Genomic DNA, 16,645 nt, shown 5'->3' with positions numbered 1-16,645 from the left:
TGGGTGGGAATTATAGTGGCGAGTAAAGATCTCGAGGACGGTATCCTGTTCGTCGCTGGTTGATGTTTCTACTCGACCAGAGGAAACAATATCCGTTGATTTCGAGGGGCAAGTACATCGACCATATCGATGAGGTCCATTTGGACGACGTGTTGGCATTGAACCCCAGCAGATTTCTAAGTCCGGAATCACTGCTTGGGCTTCTTCGGGTTTGTAGTCCCCCTGGGAATCGGTTTGACGAGTAGAAGTGAGTTTCGTACGGACGGCCCGCCGCGCGTGCCAACAACAAAGCTGGATTGTCGTCCCTGGCCATACCTGGCGTATTGCCGAGATCTCAGAACTGTCCTTATCAGTCCCAAAGAAGGTCGGATCAAATCCAGAAGTTTGAAGTGGTCGTAAAAATTGTTCCAGAATACCCGTCGATGCCCCTGGCTTTGCACGGCGAACGCCTCGATCGTTGTCCTTGAAGAGCTCCGTAAAGCAATAAGCTAATGGCACCCCTGTGCCATCAACCTCCGCCAAGACCGCAAATAAGTCCATGCCCATGTTGTTCGTCCCAAAAGTTGCATCTATAGCCAATTCTTTCGCACGAGAAGCCAGAATACGGATAGCATCCGAAACGTAGAATGCTATTGCACGTAAATTCTCTGAAAAATACAAAGATGAAGTACATTCTTGGTGCTCCGATAGCAAAATTTGGGCTGAAGCCAAAGGATCTTGGTCGCGACGCCATATGCTTGAGTTCGATTGTTGCCATAGGTAATAGACCTGAGATGGAGTTGCGGATTGCCACCCTAACGGCTGTGACGTTTGCAAATTTCGATATATCTCACCAGGAGTTTTCGTGCCTGGATGAACTCGACCACTGCCGGAGAAAGCTGGCGATCTGTATATGGCGTATGGTATATATGTTGCAGATTGACGGCCAATGTACGATCCCCAAGCGCCGGCTTAAACGTTAGGCGGCTTTTGCATGGGAACCGTGCCATTCGTGGCGTATCGCGTTTCCCTTGGGCTACAGATTCCCGAACACGCTCTTCATCTTGGGAACAGAAATAAATCCACGCACGATCGGCCCAGTATGTCTTTCGGTGCCAAAATCGAAAACCACCTTTCTCCCAAATTATCTCGGCAAGTTTACTGATTATGTTGTTTATTTTAGTCCGATCAAACGTGCCGTCGTCTTCGAGGGAACCAAATGCAATAGGTAGACTATCAATGTCGAAGGTACATTCGAGGTTCAGAGGGAGTTTTTGGTTCTGCAAAATGTTAATAGGAGAACAGGCAATTGAATGAATAGCTTACTGGGCAATTCCAATCGCGTAATTGCTTCTCGAAAATGTCCCAGTCATCAAACGGGATTCTCTTTTTCCCGTGCCGGTTGCACAGCTTCTTTATTTTGCCGGATTTGTTCCTCTCGAAGCTCCCGGAATCACGAAATGCATTACATTTCGAGCACCAAGACTGACTTGTCGAATTGGCGTCCATCTTGATTCACCAGGACAATAGGCAGAGTTTGAACGAGAGGTCTGGAAAGAGAGGCGCGAAGATAAGAGGACGAAGTCGGGTGCCACTGGCCAAAACGCGAGCATGTAAACAAATCTTCGGAGGTGGAGTAACCATACACCGAATCACGTGCTTCGAATTTTTCCCGGGGTCGATTATGGTTCCTCCGGGAGATGTCACTTCCTCACGTGATGGTCCGGCTGAAAGTTAATCCGCTCCATCAGCCCGCCGGCCGACGAAGTCCCGACTCCCGCCATTCACCCCGGCCTCCGTTCCAGATCAACTACCGGCATGGCGTCTCCAAGCAGCAATGCCACGAACTGGGATCCTCTTGGGGCGAACTCTCCAGCCGGCCGTGCTCTCGTCATCCTGCGACCAGAAAATGCCGCTGCTAAATTGGCCTTCTCCGAGGTCGTCGACTTCATCCAGGAACAGACTCACCGGGATGACGAGAACCTGGTCCGCATTCAGTCTCACTACGCGCAATTTATCTGGTTCGCCGACGAGCAGGTTTCTGATCCTGCCGTCACACGTCTAGTGAACCAGAGAAGGAGTGTTGGAAGCTCTTCACCCTCCTCCTCGAGCGAACACTCGTCGCCTCCGGTGACTATCTGGACTGGATTCTACTTCCTGGATCCGGACACCTCACCTCTTATACACTCTCTGGGGTGGTCTGGAGGGCGCCTAAGTAAGAAGAATGTCGCCTTGGGACAGCCTGTCGTTGACCTGCTACTGACGATATCGCGGAAAACGCAACTCGCTCGACGACATGCTTTCATCTCGTTTTCGAAAGAAACACAAATGGCCTGCGTCAGTCTCGACTTTGGCGACTCTGCTGTTATCAACAATACCTCGGTAAGCTCTCAAGGGAGTACTGTAGCCTGTGCAAATGCAGAAAACTCCATCTCGTTGGGAGATCTACGTTACACACTCGAGTATACACCACACTGCCGGCGTTCCGAAGGCCAAGCGAGGCTCCGTGACTATCTGACTGCCATCCACGGGGATGACCAGCCAACCAAAGAAGCCCTTCTCGCGACGCCCACCCCCACGATGAATGCCCAGACCATCGGGTCGTACACCATCACTGCGGCCGGCATGGTCGGCAAGGGCTCCTTCGGACGAGTGCGGCCGGCAACTGGTCCGGATGGCAAGCTCGTGGCGATCAAGACTCTGGAGAAGGCTGGGAATACGCAGCCTATCCGTGAGAAAATCGAGGTGATCAAGTCCATCTCGCAGATTGCCACCATGGAGAGGCAGACCAACATTTTGACCTGCGTTGAGTCCATCCACATGGGAGGCAACATACACGAGTTTCATATCGTGCTAGAACCCTTTGTCGACATCACTTTGGACAAGGTACCATTACAAACGCAGTAAGGTTATCTTGACGACTACAAGCTCAGGTCACTGACGGTGGTAGCCGCACAAAACTGGAACTGATACTCCGCGACTGTCTCCAAGGCCTATCCTTTCTGCACGCCCACGACTTCGTCCACACAGATATCAAGCCGACAAACATTGGTCTCGTAAACCTGCGGCTGGATCACGCCCACAATGAAGCCTCATCAGAACTCCCTCCACGTCCACTCCGCGCTGTTCTTCTCGACCTCGACTCGATCGAGAAGATCCACCACGGGAGGAAGACCATCCCAGCTCGACCGGGCACCAATGGAACTATAGGATTTCACTCCCCGGAGCACGAAAGTTCGGAATACGACGGGAGGACTGATGTGTGGGCCTTGGGCGTTAGTCTCTTCAGGGTTGCATTCGGTAGACTTCCCTGGTCGTTTGGAACGCAAGGGAATCCGTGGAGGAGGGACGTTTCAGATCGTGCGCCAGGCCGTATCAGTTTCCATTCAAAATACCGAGCCGCCATCACTGAGATATCCAACCAGGAGAGGCTGCTCGGAGGTCAGTTATCCCAGTCTCTACATATTATTCCTAAATACTGACATCCTGCCAGCCGCGCTCTGCGAGTTCTTGCTGGCTGCCTTTCTATTTCCGCTGTCAGAGATCCCATCCCAGAAGGCGGTCCGACCTAGCAGCGCGCGGTGTTTATCTAGTCTGCTCCGAGCGTCCAGCTCCCTCAGGGCGAGAGAAGCGAAGAGCCATGAAGAGCCAGCTTCTCAGGAAACAGAACAAGGTCGTCCGTCGAAGAGATTAGCAGAGAGCTGACCGTTAGTATCGTAGAAGGTGCGCCGACCGGAGAGTATCAATCTATACACTCTTTCATGGCAGCACTGCGTGATTTGATACTGGGCCAACTGGACATCTCGCCCCCGGACTTGGTGGTTAAGCTCGAGTCGAAAACACCCTCCGGCCCCGTGATCGACTATTCGACTCGACCTTCGTGCCCATCGAACCCCGCGTGAGGTGCGGCCGTGTCAATGCCGCCGCCAGCTTCTAAACGCACCCAAGCATCAGGACTATTGGATGCTCTGAGAGTCGCCGTATCGACCAGGTCCAGAGCGCAGGAAAGCTGAGTTGGACTGTATCGACCGTATGATGACAGTGCAGGAGCAAGAGGATTTAAAGCCGGCCTGCCTTGGACGGGCGCTCTGTTTCAGCTCATAGCGCATCTGTTGCGCCCTCGATTCTGCCCGTTGCAGGTTTAAAATCCCGTGTTTATTGAGAATAGAACTTGGGGCTTCTACACGCTGAACACCCTCCTGGTATGAAAGATGGTCACGGAGTGATGCGAATATACCGCGGAGGTCACATAAAGTGAGGTTGTCATGTAGATGTAGAAAGATGGATGACGAGCTAAGACTACAGTTGAGGACCGGAGCTTATTACCTCAGGCACTCAGGCCCACTGGACGCGCTTAATAGCGCGACGCCTTCCCTAAAGGGGTAATGCTCCCAGAGGGCCTGAGCCCACAACTTTGAATTTGTTCAGCCGAAGGCTGACTCTACATTAAGGGTTTGGTGCAGACAGGGGTCAATAAGTTTCCCGGGTTCTGATTGGCCAACAATTTGTATGGATGGTCGCAAAACGTGCAACAACTGGACAATGGCTGCTAAGAAGTGGGCCTAGCTTTCTGCGGCTCGCAGCACCCCTGGTTTGTTTACTTGCGCTTCGCTTGACATAGAAATTTCATTGAAACAACGCGTCTTGATGCGTGCTTCATTAAGTAATGAGTCCTAAGTCTACTCCTCAAGGGCTTCAAGATGACTTGATTTCCATCGTCTGTGCCCGCTGTGGCGAGGAGAAACCGGCGGGTGACTTCGTCAGCAAACGGAAATCTGCTGGGAAAACCAAAAACTGCCTCGGCTGTCGTAGTCAGTGCAATTCTCATGTCAGCTCTGTCTCCCCACTCCGTAAGACCATAAGAGCATTCAACACTAACTGAATAAAGAATTCCAGATCCAGAAGCGCGATCCAAATATTGAGGAAGCTCGCCGTCCGTTCTTCCTCAGCTGAAAGACCTGCCCGGAAGAGAACCGACGGTGATGCCGGCCTCTCGCCTCCGAACGAGAGATCCGGAACCCAGCCTACTTCCCCAGAGGCTACGGCAACTTCACACGGCGAGGAGGTTATTTGAAGAGCCGATTAGCCAGCCGCAGGTGGTGCTGGGGACGCCAATCCCACCAACCCAACAAAGCTTGCGCAACTTCCGGACTCTTGCTCCCTCACCGACCGTACAGCCAACGACCGATCAAATCGCGTCACATTCTGATCCATCTACTGTCCCAAGCAGCACAACTGATGCTGAGTACTCTTACTTAGCTTCTAGGTTCCATAAGGGCGGGAAAGACTCACAAGATGATGCCTCCAAGGCTGAGGCGAAGGCAAGGCAGGTGGCTATACAGCACGACCATCGTTCACGGCGCCGTGCGGGGGAGACTGTCTCCCTGACTCCCTCGATATCTCAACTGGGCGTCTCTGGAGTTCCTGATGAGCCTGAAGAAGGTATCCCTGGCCGTGATCGTCGTCGTTGTGCAGGCTAACCACTGGATTAGCCGACGGTCATGGCGCACATCCAGAACGGGACGGGATAAATATGGGTGACAAGGGGGAATTCTCTGAATCCAATAACGCCGAGGGCTACTTCAATTTGCTTCTCTCGCCTGCTCGGCCTCGGAGGTATCTCGAGCAATTAGGGGTAGAGTGCGATTCCGAACCAGGGGACGAAGACGTGGAGTCCTGGAAGCTCCTTTCCAACCGCGTACAGGCAAAACTAGACGATCAAGAGGTCGCAAGGTTTGTCAACGCTTTACGAGTATACGCTACTAAAGATAGGGTGAACGAATATAACCACTATCACCTCGACCGCCTCAGCCGGCCAGTCATCCAGGTCATGGCTAAGAACGTCGGCCCCGGCGCGGCTGCTGCGCCTGATGACAAGGCGGGCAACCTTGCGAAGCAGATCCCCATATGCATTGGCTCCCGTCTGATGCTGACGTCCAACCTTTGGCAGCCAGTTGGCCTCTGCAACGGCGCTCGCGGCACAGTTTACGATATCGGCTGGGCACCTGGGTCCTGGGGCCGACCCCATCCAAGACCCTCCCTGTGTTATCATGATGGAGTTTGACAAATACAGCGGACCGGTATTCCTGACCACCGCTGATGGCAGGAAGATTGTGCCGATTCTCCCAGTGGAGAGGGACTTCCTCATCGGAGCCACTCTCTGCGCTCGCACCCAGTTTCCCTTGATCGTATGCTACGCAATTACCGTGCACAAGTCACAAAGCATCACCGAAGACATGATAGTTACAGATCTGTCCTGCCGGGACTTTCAGACTGGTTTAAGCTACGTGGCTGTCTCTCGCGTGAAAACGCTCGAGGGTCTGATGTTGGATGCACCATTTGATCGTAATCACCTGGTCTACGGGTCTCCCCCGGATGGCATGAAGATGAAGATGAGGGATCAGGAGCTTAGGAAACGACAGGTGCTCACACGGAATCCGTACATGTCACATAATACCAAGAATGGCCATGGCAATGGATCAGTACGTAGATAATGCAGTAGTAGGAATAGCTTCCCAGCCCGCGGACACACAGCCTTCGGCTGAGGCTACCCCATGCACCCCATCGCCGCTCCAATGTGCATGGGGTGACGTAGTATTTTATATTATATGCAGGAGCAGCTCTGTGTGTATCATCTTGGGAGAAAAGTGGGGCTATCCAAATTTCCAAATCAAATCAAATTGGAGGCTAGATCTGGAACGGCCGACCAGGGTAAATGGACGGACCGACAAGTCAATGAGGGCATGGCCCACCAGAAAGGAAGGAAGCTCAGCAGTGTGAGTTTAAGGGAACAAGGTGATCCAAGGGAAAAATCGGTGTATATAGACCCTCCCCAATTTCCTTCATCATGTATCTACACTCCTTAGCTATCCACGATCATTTATTTGCATCTCCTTGAGATCATCACCAACGTGATGCCTACACTCAGGATAACGCCCCAATAAACCCCAGACCTAGGTTTATCCCTTAGGAATCCCAGGTGGTCGCAGGGCTGTCGTTGAACCCTGACCTTGTCACATCCAACAGACTAAAAAGTCATACATTTGATCAAACCGGAAGGTCTTCCAGCTGTTCAGACCGGCAGCCAGTGTTGCTAATAATATAAACAATACGATATTGGCAATATGGACACCCTCGCAATATTATTGTATTGTCAAGAGGTGCATATTGTATTACCCAATATGAACAGGACCCATATTGTATTTATTGCCAAGAACCCAATATATTGGCAGTGTGACAATACATCCAATATATTCCACGTGACCCCATCGCTAAACCGCACCTTGAAAATCTCGTATCCCAAACCATGACTTCAGGCACTCCAATGCTTCAATTACATCACTCCCAAGTCGATTTCGACGGTCTGTAATCGTTATCTTTGCCCCAGGGAAGAGTCGTTCAGGCTCCGCAGACATTGCAGGAATTGACAGTATATCCACGGCCATCTTGCTCAGGCTCGGGTAGTTTTTCTGCTGCGCCTCCTCTAGCCACTATGCAAGGGCGCTTGTAAAGCCATAAACCCGTTCAGAATTGCAATCTGTCACAATGTTTGCAGCGCCACTCTTCTTTTCCGGTTCGCGGATTGTACCGGCTATGCCTTCTCTGACGCGTGGAAGAAACGCGTGGTCTGGGAGACGCGAACCGATAAACTTAAGAACCGTAAATAGCTTAGCGCACTTGGCCCTATGAGGTTAGTCCTCCCGGGCGGAATAAATTTCATTCATTCAATGATTGTCAACGAAGACGTGTTGTCGAAGTGAATGCCAGCCAATAAAAAGCCAAGTATCCCTGTCGCTGGTGTAGGGTAAGGCCTGTCCGGCTACTGTCAAGAGGCAAATTCGCCCCAGGACTGAACCCAATATAAATAATATATTGCCAATATGGACATCCTCATATTATATTGTCACAATATCAAAATCTTCATATTATATTGTCACAATATGAGAAAGTCCATATCATATGGGGTATATTGCAATATACTACTTTATTGCCATATTATTAGCAACACTGCCGGCAGCCCGGAAGTCCGGACTTCCAGCCAGAGGTTGGTGTCATGTCTTCAAAAAGCAAGTTCAACACCAGCCCTGGAGGCTCAATTCATCTTATGTATAAGAAGCCGACCCTTCTTCACTCACTAGATAGGAAAATCAAGAGCTTTTATCCCTATGATCCAGATCCATCAGAAATTGTGACACTCCTGGAATCACTTTCATGTCGCGTTTAGTATGAGACAATTCCAGCACCTCCCCCTCTTTTCCCTTCTTTTCCACTTCATCGTTCTCTTCACAGAGCCAGGGCTGCAAATGTGAGAGAGGAGGTCGAGGCTGAGATGGAGTGTCCGGAGCTGTGATGAGGGGTGCTAGGCGGCTCTGCAGCACCATGTTTTCCTGCAAAACGCTTTTATTCCTCTGCTCTAACTCCATAATATAATCCGTTGCCCTTCTGAGGATCACCGTCTTGCTACGATTGCGCTGGGACGTTGGTCTTAGAAATGCCTTCTCCAGGAATGCTTGGTCTTGCTCGTCAGCCTCGCTGTCCGTTTCTTTCATTTCCTGCTGATGGGATTCTAAGGAGAGCGGAGGAAGACATTTGTGAAGCGCCACGAACTTGTCGTTTAGGTCCGTGTGGTACCAGTCCTCGACCAAGCTGGACGCTGTCCCTTTGGATAGATAGCTGGGTGTGTGACGATCAGGGGTTGAAAGGGACGGCGATAATGACTTATAAGGCGACGGTCGGGCATTGCCTGAAGACTCTGGCCTGGGCGAACAGCGAGGCGAGGCAGCTTCGGGTGATGAGGATGCGGGCAGCCGCTGCTGCTCTCGTGATAGAACGGCAGGTTTAAAGTCGAGACGATCCATCATTAATCCCCCCCCAATCTGATTTTGCAGGTTCCATTAGACAAGCAGCTTATGCGGTCAAGGATATATTTGGCTGTGAGACCGAAGTAAGAGGAGCCAGGCGATTCGGCAATGAAGCTCTTGGTCTCCAGGATTCTGTGGAACGACTTAGTCTGATTAATATATGGCCATTGTTACGATCAGTCCATTCTTGCTCTGTGGTGGTGTGATTCTCACATGCTGATCAGTCCATTCTTGCTCTGTAGTGGTGTGATTCTCACATGCTGGCCCGCTGTGAGCTGCTGCTAGGATGAGCTTACACTCACTCCACCACTACACTGTGATTCTTTGGCCCTGTGGTGGGGGCGACTGTGGTGTGGCTCGACCAGACGGGTGGCAATAAGTTTGAACAGAGCGTCATCGTGACAGTGATGGAAAAAAACGCATCAGTTTCAATGAAACCGACCTCCCATGTTTCAATTGAAACCAGCCAGATGTTTGTTTCAAGGTTTCAAACGTTTCAACATAATTCCAAGCTTCCCTGCTGCCTAATTAGTTCAAACTGATCTCTGTGGTTGCCTGTGTTGGCTACGCTGCCTACGAAGTGTCTTAGCTGCCTGGCTGTCAATGGTGCGTTTATATTACAGGTCGTGCATCGCTCGATTGAGTCATCCAGTAATAAATAGTCAACTGGCCTCCTCTGTTAATCACACAAATTTGATCACGTCCACCACCGCCAGCCAACCTAGCTCAGTGACGAAGGCTAATATGGCCTTAGACGATGAATTCAGCGTCTCCGAGCTCACGGAGTACACTGAAAATCTCGAATCACACCCAGTACCCCGAAACGAGCGCAAGAGATCAGATGCAAGGGGGGAGGACGAACCAGCAAAGCGGAAGCGCGGCAACAAAGCCCTCTGGGCTCACACGAGGCCTCCTAAAGATGGAGAACCTCTAAGGAACAAGCATAAACAGGAGATCTACTATTGTGGCCAGCCACACTGTACGTATAGCGGTACACCGAATTCGAGTCGATTCCGCGCCCATCTGAGCAGCAAGCACAACATCGTCATGAAAGGCGCGCCACCAGGAGCTCAAACAATTGCCAATCAAGCGACCATTAATGATATTTTTGGGAGAGAAGGCGAACGCCAGAGAGAACGAGATATTCAGCAAGAAAAAGCCCTTGTCTCGGCTATTCCACTTCCCGAGTTTAACGAAGCTTGCGCTAGGCTTATTGCCATCCGAAATCATCCGCATACTCTCCTCGATTGGCCTGAGTTCTGGGCAGTTATCCACTCCGTTAACTACATGGGAAAGGATATGATTAGAGTATGCCGCAAGGATGTGCCTTAGCTTCTCCGAGGGACTTTCACCCTCCACAAGAACGCGCTCGTGCAAAAGCTTCAAAGTTCGCTCTCGTGGATCCATTTCTCTATCGATATGTGGACAGCCCTGTCAAAAACCGGCTACCAAGCTCTCGTTGCCTCCTGGGTCGATGCAGAATCAATGCAAGCAGAGACCGCTCTCCTTTCCCTCCGCGAATTTAGAGGAACTCACGGCGGCGAGCAGCAAGCTGGGGTATTCCTTGAGGTCGTTGAAGACTATGCAATTCGGTTAGACAGGATTGGTTTCTTTACCCCTGATAACGCGGCATCGAATGATAATATGCTTCGATTTATTGCTGAAGAGATCAACGAGGTACATCCTGCGTTGTTCGTCCCTCGCATCCGCCGGGTTCGTTGTAACGGGCATGTTATCAACCTCGCACAGGGCTCCTAATAGTGCAGACCATTTACACTATTAGTGCAGACTACAATCCAAGATCAATAATCAATCCACGACGGGCGTTCGTGGATTGACGACTAGGATGATGCGCCCCTTGAAACGAGCCTTGTTGATCCGGATCGCACCAGTGAATTGATCAGAAATATCCAAAACAAAGTGGTTGGCACAGCAACAATCATGGGTACCCTGGTTTTGTAACACCATGCCAACAACCTAGCGTACTTAGCGTCCACACCGGGCGTCCGTATTCCCTGCCCTGATCTGCAGTCTGCACTAATAGTCTAAATGGTCTGCACTATTAGGAGCCCTGACCTCGCAGTCCAAGCCTTCCTCTTCCGGGGGAAGAGTCGAGCATCTAGAGCCGATGAGGATGAGGCAATCAAAATGGCTCTTCAGGATACTCAACGCCTCACCGACGAAGAAAACAGCAATAAGAGAGATCAAGCAGATATCGCGGACGAATGGCGTCAGATGGGTGCACTTGGCAAGCTCCATAACATCAACGTTTGGTTTCGATCGTCTACACAGCGCTATCAAGAGTTTGTGGCGGCAGCCGGCAGAGCAATCCCGCTGGACAACGACACTCGGTGGAATCCCTGGGCCAAAGAGATTGAAGCGGCCCTCGCAATGAGAAAGGAGATTCGTGGCTGCCTTGATGATCACTATGACGAGCTGAAGGAGGACTACCTTTCCCACGAAGATTGGCAAGAGCTCGAGGACATTTTCTCTTTTTTGCAAGCCTTTCTCTTTGCTACAAAGGGCACTGAGGGGAAGGTCAATACTCTGGATGATATATTGCTCTCAATGGACTATCTAGTTCAGCACTACAAAGAGCAGGAAAAGTGCGCTCAGTCAAATCATCCGCGGCTTGAAGCTCGTGTCCTGGCTTCGTGGTTTAAGTTTGATAAGTACTACAAGCTTACTGATGACACGCCAGTCTATGCCGCTGCAGTACTTCTCCATCCAGCTTAGGTACCGCAAGGGTTATTTTGACACTCATTGGGACCATCAGAGGCAATATATCGAACCAACAATCAAGACTGCGCGGAAGCTATGGCAGAAGCACTTCAAGCCACGAAGCGAAGAACTCACGCCAACTTCCCAAAGTTCAAATATCGGACAGATAGAGAATCCCTTTCGGCGCTTCAAGGCTCAGGCAGCAGGCGCTATTCATGATCAACTCCGAGACGAATTTGACGACTTCATCAGGATTTGTTTGCGCCCTATCAACATTTTGAATATTTGCTAATACGTAGACCAGGCAACGCCTCACATAATCGGCGAACAATCAGCTTTAGGTTGGTGGCTTGAGCCGGCACGCCAGTTCGTCTATCCGAATCTGAGCAAGATGGCTATCACAATCTTCTCGATCCCACCCATGTCAGCCGAGCCGGAACGGGTTTTCTCAGGTACAAAGCATACTATAGCGCCTGAGCGCATTCGGCTAGGAGCAGAGATGGTAGAGATCACCGAGTGTTTCAAGAGCTGGGTGAGGATTCCACCAGGCAAAGAGCGGGCAGTGTTAAGTGGCATATTCAGGAATGCTACACAGGTTGAAGAGGCAGCAGCAATACTCGAAAATGCCCGAATAGAGGCAGATCAAGATCCTCGAGAGGATTACATTATACTTTAAGAGTAACTAGGGGTAGGTACGAGCTATTCCGAACCCTGTCTCCGGCTATCTAGTACTACTAAGTTAATTGGAGACTGTTACATACACTGGGTTCAGGTTTTCCGCCAAATTACCATATTTACAGCTCTGTTTTATAAACATTGAAACAAAACCGAAACAGAGTGCAAGTTTCACTGAAACAAACAAAACAGAGGCTAGGTTTCAGTTTCAATGTATAAATCCATCACTGGGGGCCCCAACGGACTTGGAACCAGTGGGAGGAGTACGTAACTGGCCTCACCACATGGTGGCCGTAGGGGAGGCGTCCTGACCGGGTCTACAGAGCACCAAGGCAAAGAGCTAGGGATAGGCCCTGTGGATTGGATCGAGTGGGAGGAGCACGTAACTGGCCTCACCACTTGGCGTCCGCAGGGGAGGCGTCCTGGCCAGCCACCATTAGGAAGAGGGCTAGGAAAGGTGCCCCCATGGAGGAACCAGTGGGAGGAGTACGTAACTGGTCTCACCACGTGGCGTCCATGGGGGAGGTGTCCTAGACCCACCGTTAAGAGTGTAACCAAGCGGTCGGAGGTAAGGTCCCTCGGACTGGAATGAGTGGGAGTGTCAAACGATATTCCGCCCCAGCCGAGGAGGCGTCCCGACCCACTTGGGCACCATTGTTGTGTATATAACTGGGACCTTCGTCCTCTTGACTTGAGCAGTGATTAAGGCCAAAAAATTGACTCTCAATAACCCTCACATGCATGGCATCTTCCTACTCACTTTGACAGAATGGAACCTGCAAAATCAGATTGGGGGAAAATTAATGATGATCGTATCGACTCCGTTCCTGTATCACTAGAGCAGAAGCGGCTGCCCCCATCCTCATCACCCGAAGCTTCCTCACCTCGCTGTTCGCCCAAGCCAGAGTCTTCAGGCAATGCCCCGTCGTCGCCTTATAAGTCATCATCGCCGTCCCTTTCAACGCCTGATCGTCACACTCTCAGCTACCTATCCAAAGGGACAGCGTCCAGCTTGGTCGAGGACTGGTACCACACGGACCTAAACGACAAGTTCGTGGCGCTTCACAAATGTCTTCCTCCGCTCTCCTTAGAATCCCATCAGCAGGAAATGAAAGAAACGGACAGCGAGGCTGACGAGCAAGACCAAGCATTCCTGGAGAAGGCATTACCAAGATCAACGCCCCAGCGCAATCCTAGCAAGACGATGATCCTCAAAAGGGCAACGGATTATATTATGGAGTTGGACCAGAGGAATAAAAGCCTTTTGCAGGAAAAAATGGAGCTCCAGAGCCGCCTGACGCCCCTCATCACAGCTCCGGACACTCCATCTCAGCTTCAACATCTGCAGCCCTGGCTCTGTGAAGAGAGCGAGGAAGGAGAAGAGAAGGCAAAAGAGGGAGAGGTGCTGGGATTGTCTCATACTAACAGCGACATGAAAGACTTTTGATTTAGGAGGGTCAGGGTTCTACGACAGCCCTGCGACGACCGGGTTTCCTAAGGGATAAACCTAGGTCAGGGATTTATTAGGGCGTTGTCGTGAGCGCTGGCGTCACGTTTGGTGATGTACGTACATCATGAAGGAAATTGGTGAGGTCTATACACACCGTATTTTGTCCTTGGATCACCTTGTTCCTAAACTCACACTGGTGAGCTTCCTTCCTTTCTGGTGAGCTATGCTCTCATTGACTTGGTGGTCCGTCTCTTTACCCTGGTCCGCCGTTCCACAACGCCTGGTCTGACGCTTGGTAACAAGCCCCGTGCCCCCGCGAAGGATTTATGACATACCATTCACCGTTGCTTGGGCCCTTGTCGCCATCATCGATCACTCTTGTGTCTTCGGCTGCTCATTCCAGAATTGCTCATATTGCGCCAGGGCCGCCAAATTCCTGATCCTCTTCATTGCAATGCCTAGCACTTTCGCCCTGCTGACCGTCCGAGCCGTTCCTTTACTCCTCTGGGCCTCCATTTCGTTGGAAGCGCCGTATCCACCTCCAATCTCAGAAGCTGGATGGACTGACAAGAGTCTTCCGAACTCCGTGTTGAGCTGTTCTGACGCTAAAATTCAATGACATGGCGCGTTGCAGCATGATATTATGAGCAGCTGACTAGGTGTGAAGCAGGTCTAGGCAGACCCTCCTCCGGTGAATTGCCAAATCAAATACCGCGCTACGAAATAAGTTGCAGCGCACTAGGCACCCTACCAGCCTGCACGTGTCTATATCAGCCGATGTTCTGGGCAAGCCTCGAAGCTAATTTTCGGAATCACATCATGCCTGGCCAGGATGAAGTTTCGCACCAGTGTCGGCAGACGGCGAAGGCCGCAGGCAAATCACGCGATTCAAAGCCAACGTCAGCATACGTTGAGATACCTCATATGAGCCAGAAGGGTGGTAGGAGATGAGGGCAAATGAAGGGCGACAAGCAAAGGGTTAAGTTGATGAGGGTGAGGAGTGAACGGGGTGAAGTCACGCCCGTGCTGGCGCGATTGGCCAAACTTGCGTGCGTCTTGCGCACCAGCGGCCCCAAGCAGCACCAGCAACGAAAAAGATACCCGACCCATCCAGGCGGCGGTCGTGGGCAGTCAGGCTTAGATTTGCTTTCTGGCTATGTTCTTATCGTCGCGCTCGGCGCGGCCCGATGGACACATGACAATGCGATGGTGTGAGGAAATCTTGAAGCAACTTGGACTTGCAAGCTAATTGAACCCTGCGTCAGAAGTGACGATACAGTACAGGGTATCATAGTGAACCCTTGCGTCCCAACTTGGACCCTTGCGGAAAATCCTCCTTTGGAGGCATTATTTGGAGGCATTGCTCCTAAAGGTACTGGAGGTGAGGGGAGTCGACCGGAAGTTGGGAATGGAACCCAATCTGCAAACCATCGCGTGGTCTAGACTCATCGTATCGGCCCACACGAGCTGCTGTGGCCCAACTGTGATGCTTCATGCCAAAGTGACAATGACGGAGGTGACCGCTGCGAGACGGTTACTGCAAGTATATTTTTTGCAACGTCCTCTTTGCTAAATATCGCCAAGCACGAGCTTTCTTGTTTCTGGTCCTAGACCCAAAGACACAATTTTCCACTCTAGCAACACAAACAACTGCCGTCAAGCCGATCATGATTGGGCCTGAGTGTGATATGGACTTGGGGCTCCTTTACTGGGGACAAAATGACCGCCAAGCTCAGGTGAGAACCCCCCTGTTTGCTTACCTTTTCCAATGATTTGCTCTTTCTTCACCTTTGCCACGGTTTCGGCTTAGCGGAGTTCTGCTCACTCCTCCTGCTGCAAAACCACCGCATAATGCTCTTCCGGCCGCCGATAATTAAAACAAGTCTATAGGCATCCATGAACCCTTCCCTGGGTCAAGGTACGCTTCTGAACTCTGTTTATTGGGCAGATGTCTTTACGCCGACCTGGACCACCTGGAGCACGGATGGATCTCCAGCAACTGAGTGCTTCGCCCAAGATGTTGATATGGCCTTCGAATCTCCAGAAATCCTGCCGGCCGATCCCTCGCAATTGGATACAAACATACTATATGGTCAGGTCAGCAGCGATGATAATTCCAGTGAAACCAACCTGCAACCGAGCTATGCTCCCACCTCAGAGGGCGTCGATGCTGAGACAATCAGGGTCTTGTCACCAGCGGGAGATAAGAGTCCACTGGGCTGCTCCCCCTGCAGCAACAACAGCACCCCCGGCCGCCCAGACGTCAAGCTCCGCACAGCATCACGCAAATCGAAGAACTCGTCCCGCAAGATCCCCGCCCCAGAGACGGTACTGCATGCACGAGAGAATCACAACATGGTCGAGAAGCAATATCGAAATCGGCTCAAGATGCAATTTGAGAAACTACTTTCTGTATTGCCAATGCGGTCGTCAATCGACGATTATGACGACGTCGACGCAATTGTCAGCAAGGGCGAAGTCCTGGATGCTGCGCTACGGCGCATTTTATGGTTGGAGGAGGAGAACCAGCAGCTGGCCGTGGCGCGTGACCAGCTAATGAAGGACATGTCAACAGCGCAACGAATCTTGCGGAGCGAGCGGGTAAAATGACGAGATTTAACAAGCTTTGGAATTAATAAACTTGCGAGTGTTCTTGTGGGCGGGTCGCGCTCGAGAAGTGTTATAGAACGATTGCGGGGTTGTGCGTGGTGGATAGCGGGCTGATCGATCTTCAACAGAACGTCGAACTGACGGGATGGGTCGTGTCCTGCCCTCTGATCGTAATACCTTCCCCTTGTGCGCTTACAGCTCAAGATAGCCCAGTTATTGTATGCAAATATACAGTACAGGACCAAGTTTGGGATCGATTCACCCACGATTCACAGCAGAGGAATGCGGGGTGGTCCGCCCGAGGCTCCATCTCTGTCTGTCTGACTCCGCTCACTGGGAACTGCCCTTC

At 51.3% G+C, this 16,645-nt stretch overlaps 8 protein-coding genes across 8 annotated transcripts; 7 read left to right on the top strand and 1 right to left on the bottom strand.

The window, feature by feature from the left end:
* Positions 1 to 1,797: 1,797 nt before the first annotated feature.
* Positions 1,798 to 3,461, top strand: BGZ61DRAFT_372069 (kinase-like domain-containing protein; the record flags this gene model as incomplete). The annotated part of the gene is made up of 3 exons (XM_046242153.1): positions 1,798 to 2,320; positions 2,375 to 2,882; positions 2,930 to 3,461. 3 exons carry the CDS (start codon positions 1,798 to 1,800, stop codon positions 3,459 to 3,461), a joined length of 1,563 nt encoding a protein of 520 aa, XP_046094963.1.
* A 1,500-nt stretch (positions 3,462 to 4,961) lies between these two features.
* On the top strand, positions 4,962 to 5,459 carry BGZ61DRAFT_486525 (uncharacterized protein; the record flags this gene model as incomplete). The annotated part of the gene is made up of 1 exon (XM_046249870.1): positions 4,962 to 5,459. The coding sequence occupies one exon, from the start codon at positions 4,962 to 4,964 to the stop codon at positions 5,457 to 5,459; it is 498 nt and encodes a 165-aa protein (XP_046094962.1).
* An 857-nt stretch (positions 5,460 to 6,316) lies between these two features.
* On the top strand, positions 6,317 to 6,931 carry BGZ61DRAFT_177252 (uncharacterized protein). The gene has a single exon (XM_046237644.1). It carries the CDS (start codon positions 6,442 to 6,444, stop codon positions 6,757 to 6,759), a length of 318 nt encoding a protein of 105 aa, XP_046094961.1. The 5' UTR covers positions 6,317 to 6,441; the 3' UTR covers positions 6,760 to 6,931.
* Positions 6,932 to 7,677: 746 nt separating this feature from the next.
* On the bottom strand, positions 7,678 to 8,957 carry BGZ61DRAFT_466292 (uncharacterized protein). Its single transcript, XM_046247665.1, has one exon. It carries the CDS (start codon positions 8,838 to 8,840, stop codon positions 8,127 to 8,129), a length of 714 nt encoding a protein of 237 aa, XP_046094960.1. The 5' UTR covers positions 8,841 to 8,957; the 3' UTR covers positions 7,678 to 8,126.
* Positions 8,958 to 9,423: 466 nt separating this feature from the next.
* On the top strand, positions 9,424 to 10,658 carry BGZ61DRAFT_466290 (uncharacterized protein). The gene has a single exon (XM_046247664.1). It carries the CDS (start codon positions 9,444 to 9,446, stop codon positions 10,170 to 10,172), a length of 729 nt encoding a protein of 242 aa, XP_046094959.1. The 5' UTR covers positions 9,424 to 9,443; the 3' UTR covers positions 10,173 to 10,658.
* Positions 10,659 to 12,447: 1,789 nt separating this feature from the next.
* On the top strand, positions 12,448 to 13,683 carry BGZ61DRAFT_486522 (uncharacterized protein; the record flags this gene model as incomplete). The annotated part of the gene is made up of 3 exons (XM_046249869.1): positions 12,448 to 12,499; positions 12,560 to 12,722; positions 13,005 to 13,683. 3 exons carry the CDS (start codon positions 12,448 to 12,450, stop codon positions 13,681 to 13,683), a joined length of 894 nt encoding a protein of 297 aa, XP_046094958.1.
* Positions 13,684 to 13,796: 113 nt separating this feature from the next.
* On the top strand, positions 13,797 to 14,474 carry BGZ61DRAFT_177161 (uncharacterized protein). Its single transcript, XM_046237643.1, has 2 exons — positions 13,797 to 13,929; positions 13,990 to 14,474. Exons 1-2 carry the CDS (start codon positions 13,910 to 13,912, stop codon positions 14,303 to 14,305), a joined length of 336 nt encoding a protein of 111 aa, XP_046094957.1. The 5' UTR covers positions 13,797 to 13,909; the 3' UTR covers positions 14,306 to 14,474.
* Positions 14,475 to 15,942: 1,468 nt separating this feature from the next.
* Positions 15,943 to 16,254, top strand: BGZ61DRAFT_297797 (uncharacterized protein; the record flags this gene model as incomplete). Its single annotated transcript, XM_046238653.1, has 1 exon — positions 15,943 to 16,254. A coding segment is annotated over one exon (312 nt), but the record flags the coding sequence as incomplete, so codon positions are not given.
* Positions 16,255 to 16,645: the final 391 nt, after the last annotated feature.

The sequence above is a fragment of the Ilyonectria robusta genome, assembly GCF_021365365.1.
Source record: "Ilyonectria robusta strain PMI_751 chromosome Unknown BGZ61scaffold_49, whole genome shotgun sequence".
NCBI lineage: Eukaryota > Fungi > Ascomycota > Sordariomycetes > Hypocreales > Nectriaceae > Ilyonectria > Ilyonectria robusta.
Note: the sequence above shows the minus strand (reverse complement) of the source record. Positions and strands in the feature narration are given on the sequence as shown.